The sequence below is a fragment of the Neofelis nebulosa genome, chromosome 2, assembly GCF_028018385.1.
Source record: "Neofelis nebulosa isolate mNeoNeb1 chromosome 2, mNeoNeb1.pri, whole genome shotgun sequence".
NCBI classification, from domain to species: Eukaryota; Metazoa; Chordata; class Mammalia; order Carnivora; family Felidae; genus Neofelis; species Neofelis nebulosa.
This window is the reverse complement of record NC_080783.1, coordinates 150585820-150599397: the sequence shown is the minus strand read 5'-3', so window position 1 is coordinate 150599397 and position 13578 is coordinate 150585820. Positions and strand designations below refer to the sequence as shown.

General features: G+C 43.4%; 1 protein-coding gene across 1 annotated transcript in view; it reads right to left on the bottom strand.

Moving 5' to 3' along the window:
- MCOLN3 (mucolipin TRP cation channel 3) overlaps positions 1-13578 on the bottom strand; it is a 32726-nt gene that overhangs the window by 14512 nt on the left and 4636 nt on the right. The window contains exons 2-5 of the mRNA XM_058716769.1: positions 10556-10723; positions 5806-5959; positions 3865-3949; positions 3689-3785 (exon numbers count right to left, since the gene is read on the bottom strand). Of these exons, the coding sequence (XP_058572752.1) occupies positions 3689-3785; positions 3865-3949; positions 5806-5959; positions 10556-10723 (504 nt within the window). The remainder of the gene's footprint in view (positions 1-3688; positions 3786-3864; positions 3950-5805; positions 5960-10555; positions 10724-13578) is intronic.

Here is a 13578-nt window from a genome sequence, read left to right as displayed (position 1 = left end):
GGCTTGAACTCACAAACTGCAAGATCATGACCTGAGCCAAAACCAAATTGGACACTTAACTGACTATCCCAGGCCCCCAAGGGATAGTTTGTTAGTGCTGTTGCAGTTCTTACAAACACAGAGGTTCATTATTTCAGGCTTGAAACATTTCAGGTGGCGCTTCTCTGATTTTCATTCTGGGCCTCATTTTCATCCTTAGCCACTCTAGAACCATATGTATAAAAAAAGGATGTGGTGACAGGGAGCCGACAGCCATGTCCTGCTTCAGGGATCACCATTTCAGGACACTGGGCACCAAGTAGGACAAAGCCATGTCAGAACACCTTCCCCAGTCTGTTTTCCCCTTCTGGCTCTCTCCCCTGTCCCCATGCAGGGACAGGGAAAGCAAGACAAGGAGATCAGGTGTGGGTTTTGTTTGTTTTGCTTTGCTTTTAGTGCCTCCTGTCTCAAGTCCTAAAGAAAAAACATTTTTTCAAAAGTCTGTCATTTAAATGAGTTTTACTGAAGCTTCTTCATGCGGGGTAATCAGACATTACTGCAGATGTAAGGCTTCAGATAAATTTAGTGAGTCTGATCACTCTGTTTCTCTTCATGTTGGACTGCAAGCTTCTAACAAATTAGCTAAAGTAATATCCAAAAAATACTCCAGGCAGAACCCAGGCAGAAAAAGAGAGAAATCATATTAATAATCACATGTAATTAAAAAAAATTTTAATGTTTATTCATTTTTGAGAGACAGATAGAGACAGACAGTGACGGGGGGAGGAGCAGAGAGAGGGAGACACAGAATCTGAAGCAGGCTCCAGGCTCTGAGCTGTCAGCATAGAACCTGATGCGAGGCTCAAACTCACTGACCGTGAGATCATGACCTGAGCCAAAGTTGGACGCTTAACTGACTGAGTCACCCAGATGCCCCAATCACATGTAATTTAAATGGTCTAAGCACTCCAACTAAAAGGTACAGATTATGAAGTTGGATAAAAAAGCAAGAATTAATTCTATGCTGCCTAATAAGAAACCCTCTTTAAACATAAGACAAATAGGTTAATATCAAAAGGATGGAAAAACATATACCATGATAACACTAATTAAAAGAAAGCTGGAGTGGTTATATTCACATCAACCAAAGTAGATTTTAAAGCAAAGAATTAATATTGAGGTAAAAATTACCACTTCATAATGATGTAAGAGTCAGTTCATCAAATTAACACAAGAATCCTAGGTGCCTGTGCACCTAATAAAGAGCCTCAAAACACATGATGCAAGAATGCACTAAACTGCTATGAGTGAATGCTAATGCCCTGCTTTTACATTCTAACCAAATTAACAGACATACATAGGAAAGGTTTCATAAATAGCTGTTGCATGAATCAAATATCTGTTATATACCAGATACTTAGGGAGGTCTCTTACATATCTCATATATATGCAGTATACTAGATAGATAGGTACATAGATATATAGATGTCTTGGCAACAGCTTTGTTAGGTAGGTGGGCATTAATTCTGTTTTACAAACGAGAAAGCCAGGACTCAAACCAATTAAGTAATTTGCCTAAAGTTACATAGCTAGTAACTGGTGAGCTATAATTAAAATCTAGGCTTGCCTGATTCCAAAACTCCTGCACTCCTGCATTTTATTTTATTTTATTTTATTTTATTTTATTTTATTTTATTTTATTTTATTTTTTTTAACATTTATTTATTTTTGAGACAGAGAGAGAGCATGAACGGAGAGGGTCAGAGAGAGGGAGACACAGAATCGGAAACAGGCTCCAGGCTCCGAGCTGTCAGCACAGAGCCTGACGCGGGGCTCGAACTCACGGACCCCAAGATCACGACCTGAGCCGAAGTCGGCCGCTTAACTGACTGAGCCACCCAGGCGCCCCAAAACTCCTGCGTTTTAAATCAGGCATATACTGCCCCAGTTCATGTTTACTTAAACCATAAAGTTGCACTAATTGCTTTTATCATTAAACTACCCTATAGGGTGTAAGTTCTACTACAGTTGTGTGAAACGCACTGCTAAATCCACCATGCACAGGGACAGCTTGGGATGAATCTGCAATAGTGGCAAAAATATAACATCTGCATGTGATTAACCAGCCAGGTTGCTCTCCCCACTGTATTGAGTCATGGGAAAGAGGCTGCATTTTACAAATGTTTCATTCATCCATTCCACAAATATTTGAAGCACCTACTGTGTTCTTTGAGGGATGAGAAAAATTAGGAGAATGATTCCTGCTTTCAAGGAGCTTTCAATCTAGCAGAGTTGATAAAAATCTAGACAATCCTAAAACAAAGGAGAAGGTGGGTGAGCTCATACAAAACATAAAAACAAAACCAAAAATAAAACTTTGGAGTTGTGAGCATAGAATGTGTCCCTAACTGAAGTATCGTAAAAATGGTCCCTGAAGAAGGTGTCAGTTGAACTGAGCCTTGAGGATTATAAAGCTTCTGAAAGTACCATTTCTCGGTTCAAGAGTGGTACAGGACTGGGGCACCTGGGTGGCTTAGTCAGTTAACTGTCTGACTTTGGTTCGGATCATGATCTCACTATTCATAGGTTCGAGCCCTGCATCAGGCTCTGTGCTGACAGCTCAGAGCCTGAAGCCTATGTAGGATTCTGTGTCTCCCTCTCTCTGCCTCTCCCCTCCCTCGCACTCTGTCTCTCTCTGTCTCTCAAAAATAAATAAAATGTTAAAAAAAGTAAAAACAAAAAAAAAAAGAGTGGTGCAGGAGGTGGTAAGAGAGAGGAGAAAGAAGAGACAAGACTGTGGATAAATAATAGCTCGATTTAAAAAAAAATCAAGTAATATTGAAAATTCATAACCTCCTGATTAATATTAGGATCAAAATTTGTAGCCTAACTCAAAATAGTCTCATAGTATTTGCGCTTTTTCCTTTAAATGATATGCATAATGACTAATGATACTACATTCTGAAATTTCTTTAAAAAACTTGATTTCTCATAGCCAGTTGTTGAATATCATGGACACAGCTCTGGTACAAACTATTGCTGAAGTCATAGCAATCTGGATTGAGTGAAGGCAAGCTGCATCAAATGCTGTTCAGCATATGCCCCAGATAGCACTGGGGTACTGACCCCGAGCCTCATGAGGAAATGAACTCACCTGGCAGGCATCTTATGTTCTCCAGAGAGCATTAATAGCGCCATTTGCAACTGGAATATACAGAACGGAGACGGGCCGAAGGGGGAGAAACCAGCGCATTCAGAGGCAGCCCAAGGAAGGCACTGTGACCAATAAGCAAAATGTGCACACATCTATGGCGAGGAGACTCGGCGGCAAGAACCCTTGGCAATGGCCATACGCAGACAGCCACAGACTGCCAAGAGCCAACTACACGGGACCTACAAGTCTCTACTCCTTTTGTATTTGAACCCCTACCCTGTGCCAGGCACCGTTCTTGGGACTGGAGACACTGCACTGAACAAGGCAAGGTCCCTCCCCTCACAGAACTTAACACTGAGGTACAGAAGATAGATAATTAACAAGTAAATGACCACAACAAAATAGAGCCAGCTCTACCAATGCTTCTTCTGTGCACATTCAAGTGGAAACATCCTATATATTTGATCATGTTTCAATACAAGCAGATGAAACATGTAACTAAATCAAACAGTTTTCCTTCAGACAGGGGCCAAATTCAGCCCAGCCCACACTTACAGTCAGAGTAAAGTCGTAACAGTCAGGGAGCTCGTGATGACGAATGGTCTGCAGATTAATGGCCTTCAGTTTAAACTGCAGCTCCACTGTTAGGAGTCTAGGAAACAGAGGAGCCTTTAGTGCAGTGAAAACATGCACACACAAATATAAGTTATACTCCCATCTGCCTCCCTCACCTGTGAAAGTCCAGTGTTAAGTTGAGTTTATTTTCTTCCAGTGTTCCAATGTGAAAAGGTTCATCGGGCTCTACAAAGAAACATTCTGCCATAGAAAGGAACAAAACATTCTGTAGATAGCCTAAAATAAATAAGTAAAACTGCATCTTGAAAGGATAATACATTTAAGACTAGATTATTCAGATTCTACTATTCTTCTGAATTAAGATTTAAAAGCCAAAAGTCAGTACCCCTTAGTTACAATGAATCATTTGTTTTTCAAGACACGAGTGGATGCACCATTTCTGGAGTGGGTGGAGGGCAAAAGACATGAATTCCGTCTCATGAGTCTTCTGTAGAATGCTATCTTCCTTCCTGAATCTGGAAGCCTAAATTTTGAGTCCCTTCTCCCTTTTTTGTATCCTAAGCATGAGTTTGAAGAACTTGGAGTACTTAAGACAAAATTGTCTAAGTTTAAAGGATCTATTTTTTTTAAATACTATTTTCCCTTCTATACTAGACTATACTTAAGGGGGGGAAAAAAAAAAAAAGGAAGACATGGGGCACCTGGGTGGCTCAGTCATGTAAACCTCTGACTCTTGATTTTGGCTCAGGTCATGATCTCACAGTTCATGAGTTTGAGCCCCACATCGGCAGGGATCCACACATTGGGCTCCACACTGACAGTATGGAGCCTACTTGGGATTCTCTCTTACTCTCTCTCTGCCCCTCCCCTGCTTGCTCTCTCTTTCTCTTTCTCAAAAATAAATAAGGGGCGCCTGGGTGGCGTAGTCGGTTAAGCGTCCGGCTTCAGCCAGGTCACGATCTCGCCGTCCGTGAGTTCGAGCCCCGCGTCAGGCTCTGGGCTGATGGCTCGGAGCCTGGAGCCTGTTTCCGATTCTGTGTCTCCCTCTCTCTCTGCCCCTCCCCCGTTCATGCTCTGTCTCTCTCTGTCCCGAAAATAAATAAAAAACGTTGAAAAAAAAATTAAAAAAAAAAAAAAAATAAATAAATAAATAAGCTTAAGAAAAAAAAGGGAAGACAGCATTTTAGAAGTTTTCACTAATCTGTACTGTAATCCTTTACCATCCTTCTCCAAAAAACCTCCCAGTGGCTGTTGTTAAAAGCACTTGAAAATTTAATGTTTTAGGTACAGACTGTAAATAGAACTTTGCTAATAAGAATAAGCCACTGTAGGGGCGCCTGGGTGGCTTGGTCGGTTGGGTGTCCGACTTCGGCTCAGGTCATGATCTCACGGCCCGTGAGTTCGAGCCCCGCATCGGGCTCTGGGCTGACAACTCAGAGCCTGGAGCCTGCTTCAGATTCTGTGTCTCCCTCTCTCTCTGCCCCTCCCCTGTTCATGCTCTGTCTCTCTCTGTCTCAAAAATAAATAAACGTTGAAAAAAAAAAAAGAAGAAGCCACTGTATTCTAAACTCTGGTTCTGGTTTCTCCTTGAAATGACCCACAAAGATACTAAATAGTGAAGTGCAGTTGAGGGGAGGGAGTTTTATAGACATCGCAAATTTGCAAGTACAACGTCTTCTAAGGATAGTATAAGTCTATTTAACTGGCTTATCCAGCATAAGAGGCAGTGCTACATACAGGTCAAGGATATAGTGGCTGGGAGCACAGACAGCCTGGGTCAGATTTCAGCACTGCCCCTTCCTAGCTCCATCTGGAATATATCACTTAACTCTCTGAGCCATACTTTAGTCTTCTATAAAATGAGGATAATAATACACCTTGCCTTATTGGTCTGTTGTTGTTGCTTTTTAAAAAAAAAATCATGAGTTACAGTAAAGGGCTTGGGACGGTACCTGACACATGATAACTCCTATGTAGTTTCTCACTATGACCTAACAGTACAGACCAAATCAACATTTTCAGAGACAAAATTGCTAACTTTAAGTATAAATCAAGGAGTTAAAAAATAGAAGCTCTAGTTTTTTGCAGAACATTACCAGTCTCCATTTCTGGATCAATGTCAAAGGTATCATTTCCAGGACAGATGTTCCCTTGCTTGTAGAAGTGCTGACAGATCGCCATAGCAGACTGCTCGGTACCCTTGTTCTCATATGCATGATTCCCCACCGAGATACTGCGCAGCTGCAAGTACTTGAACAGAAAAGAGAAACAGAAAATGGGAACACCAGCCAGGCAGAAATGAAGCCATGATTCCCTACCCAGCCCGTCTCTGAAATGGGCAGATCCCAACCTGCTTTCTGGATGGAGACACTCACATTCACACTGACATGCGTAGTACGCGACATGCTAATGTGCACCAGGACAGCAGCCAGAAAAAGCACTCAAGTTTTGGGCTCAAGTCTCATGTCTGTGACTGTGAGCAAGACACAAACTTTCTGAGCCTCTGGTTCCTTGTCTACAAAATTCAAGGTTTAACCCACGTCATCTCTGCGGTTCTTTCCTTCTTTAAAGAACTATGTTCAGGAACTGATCTGTGCATTCAGTGTGAATACAAACTTTATCTTTGAACTATTTCTTGTAAGATCAGAGTTCCGCTTTGCTGCTTTAATATAGGAAGGGGGATAGAGTTGTTCCAAGCTAACTTGCAAGACTTAAAAAAATAGTTTCATCTTTATCTTTGCAAGAATAGTCACTTTCACAGCAATATTCCCTCATCCTGGGAGTCCTCTAAACAAACAAACAAACAAACAAATGTAATTTTACCAGTGAGAATCTTATGGTACTTTGGAATAACCATCAACTCAAACTCTGAATGCATTTCTGTAGAAGAAAAAAGGGTTTCAGGGCTTACTATGAACAATGCTGTTTGGCACAAGAAGTGATACGAAGATAGGGATATGGTAGCCATCTCTTGGATTTAGTGGGATGGACACACAGATAAATAATTCTACTATAAAAATGCATGTGAAAATGCTAAAATCAGTGAAAGGATCATTTGTAATCTGGGCCTAGGGGGATAGATGCTGAGCTGGGCCTTGTCCAGGCCACCACCAGCAGCATTTTACCAGATCTGAGGCATGGTTCTCTGTTCTTATTTAACTTAGCCTCCCACAGCGTTTGATGCAGCCAAGTGCCTTCCCTTTCGCAGGATGCCTTCTCCCCTAGACTTCTGGGACACAGGCTCTCTGTCTCAGTCTCCTTTGCTGAATCCTGCTCCTGCCAACCTCTAGCTGTCAGAGCACCCTTGGATTCAGTCCTCCACTTCTTCACCCACATTCTCTCGGTAAGAGATCTCAACCAGCCCCACATTGAAACAAGATCTGTACACCAACAGCTTCCAAATTTACGTCTCCTGACCTTTCCACCCAAACGCATACATGAGTAGCAATCTGCCTGCATGGCACCTCTGGTGTCTAAGAGGTATCTCAAATGCAAACGTGCAAATGGAAAAACCATCTCCTTCCATGAAAAATGCCCTTCTCAATCAGTGACTCCATAAGCCAATCAGCTTCACAGGCCGAAACTTAGAACCGATTCTTCACTCTCTTTTTCTCATACTCCACTTCCAGCCCATCAAAAAGTCATGCATTACTTTCAAATTATCTTCCAAATCTGACTGCCTCTCATCGCCTTGTCCACACCACCTCACCTCTCACCCTGACAAACTGAATCTCTTCCTACTGCTGTGGTCTTCCTGCTTCCCGTCCGCCTCTCACCACAGTCCAGTCTCCATATAGAACTCACAGGACTGCTGGGGCACCTGGGTGGTTCAGTCGGTTGAACATCTAACTCTTGATTTTAGCTCAGGTCAAGATCTCAGGGTCATGGGATCGAGCCCCATGTCGGGCTCTGTGCCGACAGTGTGTAGCCTGCTTGGGATTCTCTCTCTTCCTCTCTCTCTCTCTCTCTGACCATTGCTCACTCTCTCCGTGTCAAAATAAATAAATAAACTTAAAAAAAAAAAAGAATGCCCAGAATTGTTACAGGAATAAGTGAATTAATGCACGTAAAGCCGTTAGGACAGTGATACCCAAAACACGAACCTGTTCCAGACTCTGTTCATGCTGTCCCTTCTCCCTGGAGGGCTCCTCCCTGAGATGGCTGCAGTCTGCCTCCCCACACTCTGGGCTGTCCTGCCCACCTGTCACTTATCAGGGGGCCTTTCCTGACCACCTCCACCCATTCACTCTGCCTGCTGCTGCTACCTTTTTTTTTTTTTTTTTTTTTTACAGCACACTTATGTATACTTATAACCAACTGACAAATGGTATCCTTATTTACTGCCTGTCTCTCCCTAACGGTATCCTTATTTATTGCCTGTCTCTCCCTATTAGAATATGACTTCCTCAACTTTGTCTATTTGCTCACTGTAGTATCCATGTATCAAAAACACTATCTGATACAAAACAGATGCTAAATACTTGAGGGAACAGATATTAGCCTTTGCTAATATTAGAGCAAAGCTCCCCCACTGAAAGCGCTCCCATGGCTTCCGGTCTGAGAATAAATCCCAAAGCTCCTTTTCAGGGCCTGTAAAGCCCTAAGAGATCTAGCCCAGTCACACTCCCCTCCTTTGTATTTCCTCAAACATACTAAATGTATTCTGGCTTCAAGAGCCTTTGCTGTTGCTACTCCTTCAGCCTGGAATCTTCTTCCCCAGATTTCGAATCCTCAGAGAGGCCTTTTTTGACCACCTCGAAGAAACTGTTAACCCTCTTGTGCTACTTAATTTTACTCCATAGCACTCATTACTATCTGAAATCAAACGGTTTGGGTTAAACTTATTAAAATCCACCTCCTTTGAGGCACCTGGGTGGCTCAATCGGTTAAGCGCCCAACTTCGGCTCAGGTCATCATCTCACAGTTCGTGGGTTTGAGCCCAGCATCGGGCTCCGTGCTGACAGTGCAGGGCCCGGAGTGTGCTTCAGATCCTGGGTCTCCCTCTCTCTCTGTCCCTTTCCGCTCATGCTCTCTCTCTCTCTCTCTCAAAAGTAAACAAACATTAATTAAAAAAAAAAATCTACCTCCTTCGTTAGAATGTAAATTCCACAGGGCAAGGAATTTATCAAGGCTACTGCTCTAACCCCAGCACTTAAAACAGTAGTAGGCATAGAGTAGGTGCTCAAATATTTGTCAAATTCATGATAAGGTAAAAAATATTCTAACACTTTTATAGTAGAAGAGCAATAGTTGCTCTTCATTTATGAGAGCTAATCTCTTCACAGTGAAATGGTAAACTGCTAGGACAGGATATGTAATTACAGCACCAAGCTCTCCATTGGCCATGGGACTGGGAAAAGGAGCCAGAAATCCACGGTAATAAAAGTAAGCTGCATATGCTGTTAAGTAGCATTACGTCCTACATGTAGGGGGCAAACAGTATGACGTAGAGATAGTCAGTTTTGAGGGTTTTGTTTTCTATTCGAGGAAATAAGCGTATTACACCTTGCTAAAGCTACTCTGAGCCAAATTGGTAGTTTTATTTTGGGGGTGGGAAGGTGTAAAAGGTAAACAAGTCCATTAAATGAAAACAAAGGGTAAAAGATATTGAGTGTAGTAAGGTCCCAAGTAGACCAGCGTGCCTGCAAGGTGGGGGTGTGATGAGAAGGAAAGCTGGAGAACAAGCAGGGGTCATGAAGTCGAGTCATACAAGTACGGGCCCATCTGAGTGCCCACTGTCTGTGAGCCAATCCTCACAGGAGTTACCTAAAGATCTGAACCTCCTGACCATAGAGACTTGTAAGTCTTGAACCTTGTAAGACCTTGAAACATAAAAGATCCAAGGTGCAGGGCTGCAGGTGACCTGCTAACATTATAGGATATGCTGTGGTCGGACTGCCTTGCTGTCCTCGTAAGACTCTTTGTGGAAGTCTGTGCGAGAGCTGGGTGGTCAGAGATAAGTGGTAGGACTGTGTCCAGCTAAAGGGCAGCCCTGGAGCTGGAGTCAGAGACTCTGGGGCAGGAATGTGGTGTGTGGGACTATGGCTGGAAGGTAGGTGACCTGTGGGACTGACCGATGGGGCCCCCAAGTGGCTGTGGCCTCTGTAGGGCTTTAATCAGGGCTGGGCGTCTGTCCTCACTTAACCTCTGCAGCTCTGCCTTGACAGAGGAATTTTTCACACGGACCCAGAATCCTGTGTAATAACTTATTCAATCTCCTTCTATTACTATAGATTTCTGGCCATTGACAGAAAGCCTTGGTGCCGTAAATACATATTTCATTCTGGCTGTTTGCTACCTCATGGTACAGAGATTGTCTCTAGATAATGAGGAGCCATGATTTCACTTTAATAATTTACTTTTTTTGGCAGTTAATCAATGTTACAATAAAATCATTGTCATGTATGACTTTAAGGCCTTACTTAATTTTTAAATGAACCTTCAGATCTTAGTTGCTATATATGCTCTGCAAAGTTAATATTCTCATTATTGGTTAAGAGCCCCTGAAAGTATAAACTCTGAAGACTTAATGAGTACTTACAACCAGGGCCACGGTTAATAATTTTAAATCTTTGAAGCACTCATGCCAACCCCTAGCTCTGATTCTTTTAATGAACCCTTTAAAGTTTCTGCCTCTCTGTCACTAAACAATAAGCTTTCCTCAATTTTTAGTTTCATAGAAGATTGATGGTGAGATTTTTAAAAATAATTTAAAAATGGTTTTATACCTATCATCACAGAAATGTTCACCCCTCTATACTGGAATGTCAGTTTCTATTATATACATTGCTAACAGTTTCCCGGGCTGTTCTTTCTCCCAAGTAGGAACACACATACTCGATTTACCTGGTTTACTGCAAAGATGATCTGATCATACACATCACTTTGCGTGTAGACTGCGTAAGTGTCATCCATTCGGTCCACATATCCTTTTAAGAAGAGGTGTTTGAATGCTATAGTGTTCTCTTCCTTGAAAGCTACAACCATCTGGTTACTCAGCCCAAAAAAGACCAGCTTCAAAGAAAAAAAAAAAAAAAAAAAAGGAAAAGAGGGTGAAAAACCAATGAAATAAAAGGTCTCCATATAACGACCAATTTATCTATTGGTCTGTAGCTGTTAATTAATTAACAGCTTCTGTAGCTGTTAATTAAAGTTTCTGTAGCTGTTAATTAATTTGACCTTAAAGAGAAGGTGGGCTTCTAGTTTTAAAATGAAAGAAAATAGGGGCGCCTGAGTGGCTCAGTCAGTTAAATGTCCAACTTCGGCTCAGGTTGTGATCTCACGGTTTATGAGGTCAAGCCCCATGTTGGGCTCTGTGCTGACAGCTCAGAACCTGGAGCTTGCTTCTGATTCTGCATCTCTCTCTCTCTCTCTTTCTCTCTCTGCCCCTCCCCCACCTGCATTCTGTCTCTCTCACTCTCTTAAAAATAAACATTAAAAAATGTTTTTAAATAAAAATAAAATGAAAGAAAGTAGCTTTGCACATTTTCATGTATGATCTTACTTAGGATGTTGCCCCCACCACTAAAAGCTTTATTTCAGAGAAGTCCTTGTTTAGGAATTTAGAGAAGCTAGGTCACTCTGGCTAAAGAAATGGGAAAGTTTCTTTAAGAAAGAAATAATGATGGAAACCCCTGAAGTATGTGCATAACTTGGGTGAGGACATTTGAAGAGCTCAGGGAAAAGACAAAGAAGGTGAAGTACAACTTAGCACTTTGGTGGGGGACATTGAGGATTCCAGCATAATCCAATCGAAGGAACACCAAGAAAAAAATGTCAACAGAAAAACTGGAGGCAGATGGTCCAGGGGCTTACAGGGCAAGTAAAAGATCTTTAAATGGCGAGCGTCTGGGTGGTTCAGTCAGTTGAGCATCCAACTTCAGCTCAGGTCATAATCTCTCAAGTCAGTGAGTTTGAGCCCCGCATCAGGCTCTGTGCCGACAGCTCAGAGCCTGGAGCCTGTGTCAGATTCTGTGTCTTCCTCCCTCTACCTCCTCCCCCGCTCACATTCTGTCTCTCTCTCTTTCAAAAATAAAATAAAAACAAAAAAAATTTTTAAAGATTTTTAATGATTTATGCAGGACATCAAGAAGGTTTTGAAGAAGGTGTACAATGCAATATAAGAAATACCTTAACCGGCTTTCCGGAAGATGGCGGCGTAGGAGGACGCTGGGCTCACCGCGCGTCCTGCTGATCACTTAGATTCCACCTACACCTGCCTAAAGAACCCAGAAAACCGCCAGAGGATTAGCAGAACGGAGTCTCCGGAGCCAAGCGCAGACGAGAGGCCCACGGAAGAGGGTAGGAAGGGCGGCAAGGCGGTGGGCGCTCCACGGACTGGCGGGAGGGAGCCGGGGCGGAGGGGCGGCTCGCCGGCCAAGCAGAGCGCCCGAGTCGGGCTGGCAAAAGCGGAGGGGCCGGAAGGACTGTATTCCGACAGCAAGCGCGACTTAGCGTCTGGGAGGTCATAAGTTAACAGCTCTGCTCAGAAAGCGGGAAGGCTGGAGGACAAAGGGAGGGAGAGCTGCTGAGCCCCCAGACGGCAGAGCTCAGCTTGGTGGGGAACAAAGGCGCTCGCCAGCGCCATCTCCCCCGCCCATTCCCCCAGCCAAAATCCCAAAGGGAACCAGTTCCTGCCAGGGAACTTGCTCACTCCACGCAAACACCCAACTCTGTGCTTCTGCGGAGCCAAACCTCCGGCAGCGGATCTGACTCCCTCCCGCTGCCACAGGGCCCCTCCTGAAGTGGATCACCTAAGGAGAAGCGAGCTAAGCCTGCCCCTCTTGCCCCCGTGCACCTTGCATACCCACCCCAGCTAATACGCCAGATCCCCAGCACCACAAGCCTGGCAGTGTGCAAGTAGCCCAGACGGGCCATGCCACCCCACAGTGAATCCTGCCCTAGGAGAGGGGAAGAGAAGGCACACACCAGTCTGACTGTGGCCCCAGCGGTGGGCTGGGGGCAGACATCAGGTCGGACTGCGGCCCCGCCCACCAACTCCACTTATACACCACAGCATGGGGGAAGTGCCCTGCAGGTCCTCACCACTCCAGGGACTATCCAAAATGACCAAACGGAAGAATTCCCCTCAGAAGAATCTCCAGGAAATAACAACAGCCAATGAACTGATCAAAAAGGATTTAAATAATATAACAGAAAGTGAATTTAGAATAATAGTCATAAAATTAATCGCTGGGCTTGAAAACAGTATACAGGACAGCAGAGAATCTCTTGCCACAGAGATCAAGGGACTAAGGAACAGTCACGAGGAGCTGAAAAACGCTTTAAACGAAATGCAAAACAAAATGGAAACCACGACGGCTCGGATTGAAGAGGCAGAGGAGAGAATAGGTGAACTAGAAGATAAAGTTATGGAGAAAGAGGAAGCTGAGAGAAAGAGAGATAAAAAAATCCAGGAGTATGAGGGGAAAATTAGAGAACTAAGTGATACACTAAAAAGAAATAATATACGCATAATTGGTATCCCAGAGGAGGAAGAGAGAGGGAAAGGTGCTGAAGGGGTACTTGAAGAAATTATAGCTGAGAACTTCCCTGAACTGGGGAAGGAAAAAGGCATTGAAATCCAAGAGGCACAGAGAACTCCCTTCAGACGTAACTTGAATCGATCTTCTGCACGACATATCATAGTGAAACTGGCAAAATACAAGGATAAAGAGAAAATTCTGAAAGCAGCAAGGGATAAACGTGCCCTCACATATAAAGGGAGACCTATAAGACTCGTGACTGATCTCTCCTTTGAAACTTGGCAGGCCAGAAAGGCTTGGCACGATATCTTCAGTGTGCTAAACAGAAAAAATATGCAGCCGAGAATCCTTTATCCAGCAAGTCTGTCATTTAGAATAGAAGGA